At 40.0% G+C, this 16,517-nt stretch overlaps 1 protein-coding gene across 1 annotated transcript in view; it reads left to right on the forward strand.

Moving 5' to 3' along the window:
* Positions 1–16,517, forward strand: part of ST8SIA1 (ST8 alpha-N-acetyl-neuraminide alpha-2,8-sialyltransferase 1) — a 156,020-nt gene that overhangs the window by 43,265 nt on the left and 96,238 nt on the right. Inside the window, exon 2 of the mRNA XM_004435446.3 lies at positions 10,103–10,247. Within this exon, the coding sequence (XP_004435503.1) occupies positions 10,103–10,247 (145 nt within the window). The remainder of the gene's footprint in view (positions 1–10,102; positions 10,248–16,517) is intronic.

Raw genomic sequence — 16,517 nt, forward strand, 5'->3', positions numbered from 1 at the left:
AAATAATTTTGAATCTGTTCAAATACTTTAAGAATTACTCACAGAAATACCAAAAGTATGTGCCATAAATCATGAAAGAGACAAATTATGGTCTGGAAAAATTTCAGGGCAAATGCTCCAGTCCTGCATTTAGTAGGCAGTAGAGCTGAGGTGAATGCAAGGAGCTTGACTCGTGGACTTCACCTTCTAAAATTTACCAGTCCCTGGTCATCTTAATGTTTGTTGGTTCAGTTCCCTAGTTTAGAAAAATCTGTATAATTTGGAAAACCCATAATGTGGTTTCTATCACTTTTGTCTCTTCCTTTTCCTTTGGTTTGCCTTCCACTAACTTTTTCTCATCTTTCAGAGAAATAATCTCAGATCTAGGTGTCATTAGAACAAGAAAAGAAAAGATGTTTCTGAATAGAGTTCTTATATTATGTAATGTCTGGCCTCTTAGTGCTGTTCAGGAGCACCATTGGTCGTGATCACATAAAGAAATCGCTGCCACATCCCACTCTGCTGTGCAAACTTGTACATTGGAGAAACAGCTCAACTGTAAATCAGTATAATTTGTAATTGGAGCATCTGCCACTTGGACACAAGTTTAAAACTCAGTGGAGTATGGGGGTTTACATGTGGATTGATGCTTCTGATGTGGACCTCATTTTCAGAACCTCATGTTCCCACAGGTGACTACCCAACTTTCTCTCTGAGTGGATGCACCTGCCCCCTCCCTATGCTCCTACCCAAGCCTCCAAAAGTGAACTCTTTGCATTCCTCCAAACCTGTGTTTTAAGTTTCAGACCACTGAAAACATGTTATCCAAATTTGGTTTATATCCGTTTAGCTGTTTTGTCGTGATCCTGTTAATAGACCAAGAGAGGAATAATTTTATTCATAAATATTAAACATATATAACAGGAAAATTTTCTTTGTCTTTCAAATCCCTCCATTCTCCCAAAGAGGAAAGATCCAAAAAGAGTTTGTATAGTGAGTTTTCTCATACCTAAGTATGATGTTAAATGGTTATGGTGAGGGGGTCGAAATTGGAGAGCCTAATAGAGTGAAATTGCTCTGGATAAGAGAGAGATGTGATGGAGAGAATGTGGACGTGGGGGATGGTTAGAGGAAATGATAGAATTGTGTCTAAGAGAGAGACAGATAATCACTGGGAGATTTTATGAAGTTTCTGCGGTGTGATGACCCCACTCCCTCCATTACAACTTCAGTAAAATCCAGATGTCTTTGTATGATTTTGGAGTTGGATTTGTTCTTCAGGGTCTGTGGATGATGCCACAAGAAGGCTAGTGCTGAGGGCAGATTCCACTCCTTTCACCAGAGTAAAAGCCACGTGTACACAGCCCTACGTGATTCTCTCCCCCTGACATGCCTGCCTCATGCTGTCTTTACTCCAGCTTCCCTGGTTTCTCCATGTTCCTTGAACATACCAGGTATGCTCCTGCCTTAAGACCTTTGCATTTGCTGTTTGCTCTACCTGAGTGCTCTTCTCCGAGATATCCACTTGCCTTACTTCCTCATCTCCTTCTGGTCTTTACTCAAATGTCACTTACCCAGTGAGGACGGACTTAGCCCCCTGTTGAAAATCGCAACTCCCACCCTTACCCACATACTTTATTTATCTTATTTGTCTGGTCTCTCTTTAGAATGTAAGAAGGCAAGGTATTCCTGCCCCCTACACACACACACGCGCACCCACACACAAACACACACACGCACACACGCTCTGTCCCTAGTGCCTAGAACAGCACTGGGCACGTAGAAAGTGCTCAATAAATACTTGTTGAGTGAATCAAATAATGAGTGCTGTCCAAAGGACCCCAATCACTTTCAGTTACCAAAGTAGCATACAGGAGATTCTCAAAGCATAATATGAGAATCTTTCTAGTTATGTAGACGAGTAAGCGTAAGTAGGAAGACTGAAGATCAGCGTACATTGAAATCTTTCCTGGAAAAATTTATCTTCTTTAATTCAAATAATCATGTGTACTTGTTAAGTACACATGATTACAAAACAAATATGTATTAGGGAAAACCAGATCATCCTTGAAATAGTTGCATTCCAAAAGTTCCTCCTTTTAAGTCTGCTCTGCCTGTTTTAGAGAAATGCAAATTACACACGGCACTAATCTACCTTTCTTTGGAACCCTTTTCCTTTGTTATGCAGTCATTTCAAATGTGAAGAATAAAATGCTGCCAAATAAAAGATTACTTGCTGTCTTAGGAGCTGTTTTTCTCTGTTTTGTAGTCCTGGCAAATATCCAGAAGATTAATCTTTGAAAAGACTTTTTATTGTATTTGTAGAAAACATTATTTTAAGCAATAATCTAATGAAAGTATTTCTCCTCCACAGCATTCAAGAGAATTTTACAGAAAAATAAAATGAATACACACCTCTACCTTATATTGAGTGTGTGTATTGAATCTCTTAGGTCAATGATGTAAGCTGTTGTAGGGGACCATACTGTGGACAGAAGGTATTGCCTTTGCCCTGGGAGATGGGGCTGCTATTGCTTGCTCCCACTTTTCTGCCACGGGTGGGGCCCTGCTGCTCATTCACTTTGGAGCAACTTCTGCAAATTCTTGTTCTAGATCCTGGGCCCTCAGTCAACAGTGACTCCTGACTTCTAAACTTGCTTCAAAACTGATCATTTAAGACAAAGATTCCTTTTAAGTTAGGAGGAAAAATAACTTTATGATGGCCCAGACTCTCCCTTCCATAATCTCTGTGAAATCTGCTGTTTAGTTATTTAGAATAAGAAACTTCTCTGATTTTGCAGTAGGCCAACATATTCTTCACTTAAAGAAAAGCGCTCTTTTTCCATTGTGGCATTATTTATGGTAACTAAGATATGGAAACAACCTAAATGTCCATTGATAGATGAATGGATAAAGAAGATGTGGTATACACACACACACACACACACACACACACACACACACACACACAATGGAATATTATTTAGCCATAAAAAAGAATGAAATCTTGCCATTTGTGACAACATGGATGGACTTAGAGGATATTGTGCTAAGTGAAATAAATCAAAGACAGATACCATATGATTTCATTTATATATGGAATCTAAAAAACAAAACAAATGAACAAATAAAACAAAAGCAGACTCATAGATACAGGGAACAAACTGGCAGTTCCCAGAGAGGAGGAGGATGGGAGATGGGTGAAATAGGTGAAGGGGATTAAGAGGTAGAAAATTCCAGTCATAAATAAGTCATGGGAATGTAATATACAGCATAGGGAATATAGTCAATAATATTGTAATAACTTTGTATGGTAACAGATAGTTACAAGACATATTGTGGTGATCATTTCATAATGTATAAAAATATCGAATCCTTATGTTGTACACCTGAAAGTAATATAATATTTTATGTCAATTATTCTTCAATGAAAAGAAAAGAAAAGCCCTCTTTTATTGGATGCCAACAGTTTAGTTTCTACTCTTAATACGGTGAATATGTAATTTATCATACAAATAGGGACAGTTTTGGGAATGGAAGGGTGAGTAACTATTAATAATTATATCTGGAAAACAATCATAACCCGGGATTGAAACCTTATTAAACCATATAATGTGCTAAGTGCTTTGTATATATTATCTCGATTTCAAAACCCTCTTCTGATGTGGAACATAGGCACATTTTCAGCAGTGAATCTCAAGCACTGTAACATTAACCCAAGGGGTTAATATATAATAATCTAAAAGGAATTTTAGGAACTCAACTCAGGACAGTTTACAGTAGGACTATTGATTTAGCTTCTGGAGGAAATGCATTAGATACATATTTTAGCCAAAAGCCAAAGTTAAAATCAATAATTGACTGAAGGCAGATATCACTAGAATAGAAAGAATTTTTTGGATACAAGATTAAATCGGAAACCTTATCAAACATTTTAAAAGTCAGATTTTGAAAGTTTGACGCTACTGTGAAGGAAAAAGGATTTATCAGCACCATAAGCTGGTAGACTGCTGCGGTCCCTGTGCTACAGGTCTGCAATCCTAAAGGGATGCTTGCTTTCATCAGACTAATGTTTGGTGCACAGTATAAGGAACTGGGGATTCACCACTCAGAAAATCTCAAAAATTCTGGATCTGCTGCTACTGAAAATGTGTACCAGTCTATAGCAGTTATTTTGACGAGCTTTTGTTTTATGGTCTCCATAGACTAAAACTATAAGGAACTGACTTCTTCAGTTTGAATTTTGATTAGTGAGAACAAAATGTGCACTGAGATTCTCTTGTTTTTCTAATATTTTCTTCTTTTCTTCCTACTTGTTATTCATTCATTCAGTCAACATTTCTTAAGCACCTGTTCAGTGTATTTGAGGAGATGGGGATACAGCACTGAACAGAAAACAAAAATCTCTCCCTTCATGGAGTTTATATTCTGGGACATGGGGAGACGGACAAACAAAACTAAAAATTAAGCATAAAGCGTATAGTGTTAAGTGCTGTAGAGAAGAATAAAGCAGGTTAAGAGGGATATGAATGAGGAATTTTCTATTATGACTGGGGCATGATGATTTCTCATGATGTTGTTTTTAGACTTTTTCTTTCTCAGAAGTTTTTAGGGGCAAATTTGACATTTAACTATTAATTCCTCATAACAAGATATGAAGAGTTCTCATCTATGACTTTTTTTATCCTGAACAACTCATTATCTAAATAGAATTAAATAACTGAAAATTAAATATAGTTCTTAAAGTTTATTTTGTTTAATATTTTGAATGCTGGTACATCACATAATTCTACAAAGATCTGAGTTATCATGTAATCTCAAGTCTGTTGTTCTGCCTTATATTATTATTTAAAATTTTATAAATATTTTTTGGCAGAAAAATGATGTAGTATTTTTCCTAAGGCTATCTTCCAAACACACTCTGTCTTAATATTTGCTTTAATTGACAATTTATTCTCCTATGTAATAAATAATTCATAATTTTTGTACATAAAATTTAATAGCTTTCGCAAGAAATTTATTATTGCAGCATTTGCCTCTTGCAGTATTAAAGATACATTTATACTTCATCTGACTGATAGAATTTCAACATATAGAGCACATAAAGAGATTTTCACTCTGCTTGCTTCTAAATTGCTTATCAGAATTTTAAATTGCATATTCAGTTATAAACAAGAAACTCTAATGATGCTCTGTTTGTGTTGCTCTCATTGATACCCTCTTTAGATACGATGGTAATGTTCCTGGTCACACAAGCATTTGTCACATGCACATTCAAGGATGCCAGAAATGGCATTGAATTGGATGTCTGGCTACTTAACTATTCAGCCTTCCAATAGCTGAGTCTAAAGCTGAAATGTAGCAGCAGATTTTGACCAAATACTGAGACCAAAGTAGAACTCTCTTTCACCCCTACTTTTTCAAATTCACTCATTTCTCAGAAGGGGCACAATAGTGTCAGCCATTGGAGTGGCAGCCTCCCAACTTTCTTCATGTCTGGTGACCAAAAGCGTTGAACAGGGCATCCGAGAGAGTCTCAGCAGGCGTTGTTAACTGAGGAGTTGGGTTTTCACCTTTATTTGCCTGTTTAGTTTCCCCAGAACCTCAGTATCCCTGGTGTATAGGCAAAGTAAGCAAATGTGGTCTTCTTGGCTTAGTTGGTATGCATGACTTTCATTAGGAGGCGACGAGAACCTGAGAGAGTTTTTAGTGAATGGCTTCCAGGCTTCATCTGTATTTACCTTCATGATGCAATGACAGCATCATTTGATAGGAGCTCTGCTGAAGCTTGAATATAAAAAATAAAAAGCATTTAAATTTTTTTCTATTATTTTATTGAGGTCGTAATGGTTTATAACATTGTGTAATTTCAGATGTATGTTATTATTTATCAGTTTCTGTATAGACTGCATCGTGCTAACCTACAATAGTCTAATTTTTATCCATCACCATGTGCCCCTTTACCCTTTTTGCCCACCCCACAACCCCCTTCCCCTCTGGTAACCACTAATCTGTTCCTTTTATCGATGTGTTTGTTTATCTTCCACATATGAGCAAAATCATGCAATGTTTGTCTTTCTCTGTCTGGCTTGTTTCGTTAACATAATACCCTCAAGGTCCATCCATGTTGTTGCAAATGGGATGATTTTGTCTTTTTTATGGCTGAGCAGTGTATTCCATTGTATATATATATATATATATATATATATATATACACACCACATCTTCTTTATCCATTCATCAGTTGATGGGCACTTGGGTTGCTTCCAAGTCTTGGCTATTGTGAATAATGCTGCACTGAACATAGGGGTGCATAAATTTCTTTGAATTGTGGATTTCAGGTTCTTTGGATAAATACCCAGTAGTGGGATAGCTGGATCATATGGTATTTCTATTTTTAATTTTTTGAGAAATCTCCTTACTATTTTCCATAGTGGCTGCACCAGTTTGCATTCCCACCGGCAGTGTATGAGGGTTCTCTTTTCTCCACATCCTCTCCAACATTTGTGTTTTTTTGTCTTGTTAATTATAGGCATTCTGACAGGTGTAAGGTGACATCTCATTGTAGTTTTGATTTGCATTTTCCTAATATTTAGTGATGTTGAACATCTTTTAAAAGCATTTAAATTTTAACTCCAATACTCAACTCACGCTCAACTGAAACTTAATAATCTTCAAATTTAAACTTGAATATAAAAATGGATTTACTTTTGCTTTTTTGACTCTGTGATTTTATTGTCTGCCACAAAAGCAGATAATAAATGGCATCAGTGCAAAGCATGAGAAGGGGAGTGGGAAGCAAATTTGCTAAAAATTCTAAAAGCTGGTATATATCTTCTCTCCAGGATCACTTGCAGGTTGGATGGAGGTGAAACGCATTATTCGACGCTCAACAATTTCTTAGAGATTGCAGACTTAATATTTGTGTTGTATACTCTGGTGAAGGAATGCCTCTTGTTGTCTCGTGGCCTTGTAGCGGCTTCCCTGCCCGAGATGACTTGCGTCCTTGTTCTTCCTGCCGGCTCCTCCCAGCCTGCAAATATCACCGTAGGAAATCCTTCCTGGAGCCCTGAGTGTGACTTCATGTCCTCCTCTTTCTGAGCAGCCGCAGCCATCTGTGCACATCTGTAGTGGCGCTGGTCACATCCTCCTCACACATCCTTGCTTGTCGGTTGCCCCCTTCTTGAGCATGTTCTCTGAAGACGAGTCTGGTTTTTTGTTCAATTTTATATCCCAGGAACCTAGCACAGTGTTGGGTAAGAACTCAGCCAGAATCACACTACTGCTTCTGCTGGGACTGCTCCCACTGCTGCTGGTAGTGCTATTCCAGCTCCTCTTTTTGCTGCTGCTGCTCTAGCCAACGTAGCTGGTGAGCTAGTGTGGGCCCCTCTCAGCACGGGGAGTGCACGCACATTCACATTCACATTGTGGTCCCTTTTCGGCCACCCTCCAGAGATGTGCATGGCAGAAGGAAGATGGGGAGGCATTCCGGGTGGAGGAAAAAGTTGGAAAGTTTATGATAGGAAAACCACTCCCATATTGGAAATGGCGATATGATTATTATCAATTTGCTATAGCTCTTGGATTTAAAAAATATTTGTATATACGTGACCCTTTCCATCTTTTGTCGAGTATTTGGTTTTCCCACCAAAGGTCTGATTGCCCTGAGCATGGTGATGCTGTAGGAGGAGATGTGGATTTGAGTCCATCTGACACACATCTTGTCAATAGTTAAGCAAACATTTATTAATCTAATGAACTTGCTCTTGGCCTGAACTTCAGCTTCATTTTCTGTAAGTTTAGGATAATGGAATCAGTTCTAGCTTCTTCTTTGCTTTTTTGAGGATGAAAAGAGGAAACCAATGTGAAAGTGGTATGTAAACTGCCAGGTACTAGTCAAAATGAAGTGTTATTATATGGCTGTGACCGATTTTCCTTCTGAATTTCCAGTAGCACTTTGTACTGAGTGGAAAGTTTAGCTTGGTTTGGGGGTGAGAGCAATGGTCTGGTTGGAAGTAAGTACCAGACATGAGATAAAAGACCTGGGAGCAGAGCCATGTCCCACCACTGCACTAGTTATGTGACGCAAGATAAGTTACTGAAAAAAGAATCTTAAAGCTTTCCAGCTCCAAGGTCACTCACTATGAGAATTAAGTGAAAAAATACCTATGAAGGTACCTGGTGCACTCCAGGTGCTTGGCTGGTGTTTACAAAGCGTTTCTTTGGGGAAGAGAAAGTCAAGGTGAAGCAAAAGGGTTCTGGGCAGGCAGCATGCAGAGAAGAAAAAGCCTAGACTGGGACTCGTGTGACCTGAGCAAGTCCTGTAATGGCCCTAATCCCTTTTCCTCAGATCTGAATTGGGAGTCATAATAATAATAATTCCCTTAATTGTCTCTTAGAGTTACTGTAAGGACTAAACATGGTAAGGTATCACCAGACATGTAATGGGGCTCAAAAGTTCAGTTTATTCATCCCACAAAGTTTAGAGTCATGCCCATGATAATTCTCCTCACTTTTAAAGATAGTCTTAAGCCATGTCTGGTTCTGTTTTATGTTGACTGAATATAGTGTGTAGGGTGCTCTTTTGACAAATGTAGGCAGTTCACTATAAAACTTGACTGCCTCGGTTAAGGCTCCTTTTGGGTGATGAAACACTAATAAGAGTTAATGAAGATGGAGGAAGAAGGGAAGGAGACACAACTGGCAAGAAATGGAATGATGATGTAGGAGCAAGAAGTGACACAAATTCTGGCGACTTCAATAAGATGACGGCTTTCTCCTGAGCCCATCTCCCCTGTTGAAGCCTTTGTGAAGGGGAAGCCAACTGAAGAGCGCCAGAGAAAGCACCCTGTGGTGGGAAGAGCGCCATGGCCTCAGGCTGAGGCGGCTGGTCCCGCACACTGACTCGGTTTATTCATCTCTACAGTAAAGTTGGGGCTGTGTGATAACAATGACATGTATTGAACTTTTACCAGATGCTCTACCTGTACGTTCTCAGTGAATTCTCAATAATAGTCTCTGAGGCCGGTTCTGAAGCCCAGGAACGTTCCCCATTTATGGAGTTAGTAAGTGGCAGAGTCAGGATTTGAACCCAAGTCCTCCACATTACCGTCCCTTTTCAGCTCTAAGCTTCTGTACCACGGGTAGCTGAAGATGTCTAAGCAAGCAGGTCTGTGTGGAGGCGCTATTCAGAAGTGGTTGATGTCAGCACTTTGTTTTATTGGTCTTTCTAGAGGTGTGACTGGAGAATAAGATCTTTTATTCCTGAAAGCTCAGTGAGTCAACAGTTGGTTTCTGACAGGTTTTTAATTAGAGGAGAATATGAAGACTGGCCTGTAGAAGAGTAACAGGGCTTCCATTTGAGGGGCAAGCAGAGGAGCAGCCTGCGAGCCAGCCCAGAAGGGTGAGGTGACCCAGGAGACCCGGGTGTTTCAGACACTAAGGGAGTGAGGAGACCTTTGCAAAGGTCACGGTGTTCAACTGTGTCAACCACCACTCGGAGGTCAGACAAAATGAGAACCGAAAGGGCCCACGTGTTATACCAGTCAGAAGGCAGGTTGATTCACCAGTGTCTGAAATCATGTCACTCGTCTCATTCTGTTTCAGTTTAAGAGTTTCCAGGGATTGTTCTTGTCCCTAGTTTGGAGGAGTGCACCCTCTTTTAGGCCGCTCTGTGCACTCCCTACTCCATACAGCTCATGTAAAGTCCCTCGTCACTGAATGTAACCACCTGATTGCTACATCACCATCAAGATGCCTTCCTGCTGTAGCCGAACAGCTCGACAGTCTCCAAAGTTAGCCATCCAAGTCTTTTCTGGACTTGGATTTTTAAATCGATCAATAAATCTGCGATTATAATGATTATTTTTGCCTTCAGACATATTTCAGCTGCATCTAAGAGCTGATGTATTTTTCTTAAACTTTTTTTTACTATGAAATATTCCAGTCATGCATGCTGATGGCTGGAAGAGTGAATTAATAGTAGTCTAATCACCGTGGAGACACAGATGCTTTTGTGAGCTGGCACCGAGGTAAGGCTGCACATCTCGGTGGGAATGACAAGTGAATGAGACTGCTGCTCACTTAACCTGCTGTTCTTTTCTCTCTCTGTTTTCTCTCCTAGGAAACAGATGGAAGACTGCTGTGACCCCGCCCATCTCTTTGCTATGACTAAAATGAATTCCCCCATGGGGAAGAGCATGTGGTATGATGGGGAGTTTTTATACTCATTCACCATTGACAATTCAACTTATTCTCTCTTCCCCCAGGTTAGTATAGAGTTTGTTGCCTTTCAATATAGTTTCTCATATGTCTTGATATCATAGCAAAGGGATCATTGAGTTGACCTAACTAATCAAATCTACTTATTTTCATCTTCTTTCTTCTCTTCTTAGTTATAAATGTTTTTCTTTATAGCTATCATTTTTTTGTGAAGAAATCACATCACATTTTGATGCAGAAGTAGGATATTACAGAGTAACAGTTTTCCTAGCCCTCCTGATTTGAGTCCTAGGTATGAGACTAAAGGATGCCAGCAGAAAAGGAAGCAAGGTCAGGGAATTATGGAATTCTAGTGTTTTGTGGTTGGCTGTGGAATGATCTTGAAGATTTGCAAGACTGCAATGTTTTGTTAGGCCTGATGTTGCTCTCAGGGAGTGGGGACCACATGGTCAGACGTTTGCTTCTTAGAGCTCTTGAATCTTAACCCAGTGGTTAGACTACTGCTGTGAGGTGGAGGAGTTGTGGATATGGGGAGAAAGACTTTGGCCACTTTTGAAGTGGTCTGAATCAAGCTTTGCTTACTTAATGTTTTTCTTCGTGGTTTCTTGAGCATAGAAATCAAATGTTTTATTAAAATATAGCTACGCAGGGCCGGCCCCGTGGCTTAGCGGTTGGGTGCACGTGCTCCGCTGCTCGCTGCCGGGGTTCGGATCCCGGGCGCGCACCGACGCTCCGCTTGTCCGGCCATGCTGAGGCCGCGTCCCACATACAGCAACTAGAAGGATGTGCAGCTATGACATACAACTATCTACTGGGGCTTTGGGGGAAAAAAAATAAATAAATAAAATTAAAATATAGCTATGCAGCAAGTCGGGGGAGAAAGGAAATCTTTATTTCTGGGGAACCCCTAGTTGGAGAGGGGAGTGGGTCTTAGCTGAAATTGCGATCAGGAAGAAATTGAGAAATGAATCTTGGCTTTCTGAAGTCCTCAGGCCACTCTTGGTTTGGCCAGATGATTGTGCAGAAAGAGAATTCACAGTCAGAGTTGGAAAACAGAACTGAACCTTTCCTGTATCTGTATTAATAGCAAAGAGTCTTCAAAGGAGGGATCCTGTAAAGTTGAGGCACAGGCTCTACCAGATCCTGAGTCACACTCTCCATGAAATAGCCCATATTTGCTAGTTCATCCTTAGGTGTTTTAGTCTAATTTAATGGTTTTAGAGTGTAATGATACGATTTTTTAATTTTTATTTTAAAATAGGAAAGAAGCTGTAATTCATTGCCAAGCATCCATGTGCTTTCTTTCTGTTCTTCATTTATCCTTGGGAGGCTTCCTAGGGTCAAAGGAAGTGACTAAGAGTCATAAAATGTGGGATTGAATTTCATCTCCATCTCTTATTAACTAAATGCCTTGCTAAGTCATCTAACTCTTCTGAAACTCAACTTTCTCATCCGTACAAGGGAGAGAGCAGTACATGTCCTCACAGAGTTGTGGTCAGGATCAATTTATGTACTGCATGGCCATGTACTTTGTAAACTACAAAGTGTTCTGTAAATGTTACATGTTAATGTTGTCCTCATTCATATATTGCATCTTTAGACTGAGGAATGAACAATATAATTGGCTTAGTCAGGGTTTAAGACAAGGAACAGAAACCTTTGTAGGTATTTTTAACAGAAAGATATTTCATAACAGGAATCAAGCTCTTAAAAAATCATTAGAAGCGTGGAGAAGTGGGAGTCAAGAGGTGGCTCCTGGAATTACTTTGTCCAAGAACCTACTGCCAGAACTGTGGGTTACGGGTTAGAAAGCCCCAGCTGCCGTTGCCGTTAGCGTGACCACAACTGCCTCCAACAGAAACAGGGCCAGAAAGACGGCTTCCAACTCACCTCTTGCTTCCAAATCTCCCTCAAGTGCTTCTAATGGGTAAGATTAGTTTACGTCTGGAACACGAGTTGCAAAGGGGTCCAGAAGAGGCAGTTTTTAAACCATTGAGCTTCAGCAGGAAGCTAGAAAAAAGTTGGAAAAGAGATTGAGTAAGCCAATCCACGGTTTCCTCTTTGTACAAAAACTGATATCAACTCGCTGTGAAATGAAGAAGAGATAAGGAAGCAATTTCCCTTAACAGCTCATCAAATAGAAAAATTTTAAAAGAAATCCAAAATAGGCTTTCTATAGATGAGGGCTTTCAGTCATACTAACTGACTTCTAACTTTGTACTGGAAAATAGATTTGAAGAAAGATGATTAAAGAAATACAAACTAGCCGCCCATCTTGTCTGTCAATTGCAGCAGCAGGACAGCGGGAAACATTTCTAAACCTTTTTAAAATGTGTGCACATGAATTCTGTGCCTCTTTGTGCTAGTTGTAAGACCAAGGAACCGTTGGTCCCTGAATAATAAAGGAAAGATGCTTTTTTCTTAGGAAGCAGAAGTCGTTACATCATTGTGTATGTGCACAGTCATTACAAAAGGGCTGAACCAATTCAACGAGTAGATTTTTTGAAAAAAGTTCCATGTGTATATTTGTGCTGAGAGTCTTAAGTAACTAATTAATTCATAGAAATCCTAGAAAATTAGTTTGCGTCAACAAAAAGGATGGTGTATATCCCCATGCCCTCACTGCATTATTATTTCTTAGTGAAATAGTTCTACTTTGTTATCAGGAGGCTAAGTTGCCAGTTAATTGATATGCTTCATTCATCTTCCCTGTGGAAAGAAAGTTGTGCGTGCTGATTAGGCAGAAACGCAGGTGGGTGGGCCAGGCCCAGCGTTGTCAGCTGAGCAAAGCAGAATAATGTCAAATCACTCATTCTTTCCCTGAGTTTCAGCAAAATAATGTCAAATCACTCATTCTGTACCTCAGATGTATAATTTATATCACACTTTTGATTATATATTTTAATATGTTTATTTTAATTATATATTACATTTTTCCCCTAAAGTCTCAGTATATAATAGCCGTCATTATTATTGTTGCTTTTCCTTTGCCTAGTTTTTTCCACTGGGTTTTTTGCTGCTGTTGTCAAGATGTAATATACGATTCTCTGTGTGATGTGAAAAGTTAACAGGTCCTGAATCCGGGCTAGAGGGTCCAGGAGGGTCCTGTTGAGATCTGTGTACTTTGAGATTCCGCACTGAATCTCCTTAATTACAATTAGTGGCTTCTTATTTGGACCTCCGCCGACTTCTCATAGCTTTATTATCAAATTTATTCAGGTATGCCTCATATGCAGTTATCTGTACAGCTATAGTCAAGCGCCACGTAATGTTTTGGTCAACAACAGACCACGTATATGACAGTGGACCCATAATATCAGTACCATACAGCCTTGGTGTGTAGTAGGCTGTACCATCTAAGTTTGTATAAGTACACTCTATGATGTTCGCATGATGACAAAATCACCTAACGACGCATTTCTCAGAATGTATCCCTGTCGTTGTGAAGCGACACATGACTGTACATATCTACATCATACAGTTTTCTACAAGTCCTTGTCTGCTGATCTCAATGCCATCTTGTGAGCTTTGGAGGAACAAGAACAGTTTTTCATTTTTGTGCCTAGTGCAGTGCTTCCCACTCAATATAGATAATCATTTCCAGCTGTTCATGTTTGCCAAGGGCTCCCTGTCTATGTCCCACCTGGTCTGGACCACTGCAGTGCCCTTGCTTCAACTGTAAGAGACCAAGCAGATTGTTTTCCTTTTTTTTTTTTTGAGGAAGATTGGCCCTATGCTAAAGTCATCTGTTGTTAATCTTCCTCTGTTTCTTTTTTCTTCCCAAAGCCCCAGTGCATAGTTGTGTATCATAGTTGTAGAGTTGTAGCTCTTCTGTGTGGAACGCAGCCTCAGCATGGCTTGATGAGCAGTGAGTAGGTCTGCACCCAAGATCCAACCCAGTGAACCCCAGCCCATGGAAGTGGATCACGAGAACTTAACCGCTACACCACTGGGCCAGCCCCCTAAGCAACTCATTTTGATGCAGCTGTTTCCAAATGGCTCTATAAATGTATTTTGCTGAAATATTTGTTGAATATTATTAGACATGAAGGACCAAATTTTAACCCTGACATAGGTTTTCTAGAGTATGCTGTGTGTGTGTGTGTGTGTGTGCACGCACGTGCGTGCGTGGCATGCACGTGCGCGTGTTTGGAGGGGACACTGTGATGGTAAGTTTTCCCGCTTTGAGAACACCTCCATCCACTGGGTTGGGATCAGCTCCTTCTTACTTTACCAAGGACCATTCCTTTTAACTCTGCGTGGTCCCATGTTTGTAGATATTACCGAATAAATGCTATTTTGGCCTAAAACATATTTGTGCTTAGAAAGAGCATACATTTCCTTGGAAATGAACAAGGGAGTAGCAAGAATGTTAGCAGGCACAACTGCACTGATATAATCTGAAAAATATTTCCTTTTGGTGTAATAAAAACATGGTCAGCTCACCATTCTTTTACATTGTGCAAATAGTAATGTGGTATAAATCACAAACGAGACTAGTCATTTTTCCTCAGAATATCCACCCAAGGCCATATATAGAGAATCACAAAACATCATTAATGAACCCCAGACAGACACTCATTTCCAGCTCCTCTGGTTGCCATAAGCTCCCTGACATGTTCCATTCACCCTGAACCCACAGTGCCCTTGGCCCACGGGAAACCCAGCAGGACATTTTGAAGTAGTTTTGTCAAAACAGCTTTGTTAAAATAAAAACATGCACTTTTTTTTCCTCAGAGTAATGTGCTTGGATATCCCTGAGTCTCATAGCAATTTTTTTTCTCCTAATGAAATTTGGATCATACCATATAATCTACAGCATTTGGTAGCTTGTTATTTTTTACTTATCGGTGTTATTGTAATCATTTTCCCAAACACATATCTTTTCAACTAGAAGGAAACTAAGGGGACTAAAGTTTGATGGGTATAGATCTTTGGGAAGCCTGTATTAGGGGTCATGTTGTCAGGCTTCGTTTGGCTGCTTTATCACAGAAACCTGACACAGGGGCTTAACCAAATAAGTGCTTATTTGTCTCAAACAATAAGGAATTAGGAGGTGAGTAGTTCAGGGCTGGAGGATGGCTCTATGGTGCCATCAGTCTCCCAGGATCCTGTCTTCCTGCTTGCACAGCCTTAGCTGATGGCCAAGGAATCTTCCACTTTTGATCCAGGATCCCAGTTGGAAGAAGGAGGAAACAGAAGAGGAAATATGCACAGACTCCTACCGATGTGTCAGTGGGCAGGACTGAATCATGGACATATTTACCTGCAAGAGAGGCTAGGAATTCTAGTATTTCAGCTCTAGGCAGATGCACTATGTGTGGCGACCTGTACTGTCTGCCTCAGTTTCCTCACAGGTCATCTCACTTTATCCTTCCAGCAACTTTGTGTGGTTGTTATTACTGCCTTCATTTCATGGATGAAACTGAGACTGAGAAGGGTTAAATAACTTATTTAAGACTCCAGAGCTGGCAGGTGGAAGGGCTGGGATGTGAAACCTGGCCTGTCTGATTTCAAAAGTTGTATTGTTTATTATCTTGTTGGGTTTTTTTTTTTGCTTAAAATAACATGAGTTCTAGTGGATTCGTTGTTCATTTTTATCACTTTGAAACCATTTTAAGGTTTTTTTCACTTCGCTTGTATGAACACTCAGAAGACATGGAGAAATTTCTTTTGCAGCTGTTTGAGAGGTATAGATATGCAGGCTATAGGAGCCTATACAATACTGTAGTTTCCCTTTGAAGCTAGTTTCCTGTTCAGCACTGTAGTTTCTCTTTGACTTTGAGCTACCTAGTGGCCCACATTGAAAGGAGAAATAAGACCAGTTCCCTTATTTTGATTTCTGTTAAATGGGTTCTTGGACCCAATTCCAGTGTGTGTGTGTGTGTGTGTGTGTGTGTAAGTTTCCCCACACCACCAAGCAGTTCTTGAGCACCAGCTGCAGGTCTTACAATTCAACTCAATTCTGACACTATCTATCCAGAGATAGCATCAGATTCCATAGTTAAAGGTCTCAGTCCCACAAGACTGCCCTCCACTTCAGATGCCAGTCCTAAGCCAACATTGTTACTTGTGCTTCTGACTGACCGGCTACAAATTGGAGGTTCCAATGAACCCTTCCAACTCAGGATACCAATAGCAAGTCTAGGTTGTTACCTATACTTCTGACTGACTGGCTATAAATCAGAGGTTCCCACGACCCCTTCTTTGGGTTCGATTAATTTGCTGGAATGGCTCACAGAACTCAGGAAACTAGTTTGTTCACTAGATACTGATTATTACAAAGGATATTAAAGGACACGAATCAACAGCCAGAT

The sequence above is a fragment of the Ceratotherium simum genome, chromosome 17, assembly GCF_057802395.1.
Source record: "Ceratotherium simum simum isolate JZ-2026a chromosome 17, ASM5780239v1, whole genome shotgun sequence".
In the NCBI taxonomy this organism is placed as follows: domain Eukaryota; kingdom Metazoa; phylum Chordata; class Mammalia; order Perissodactyla; family Rhinocerotidae; genus Ceratotherium; species Ceratotherium simum.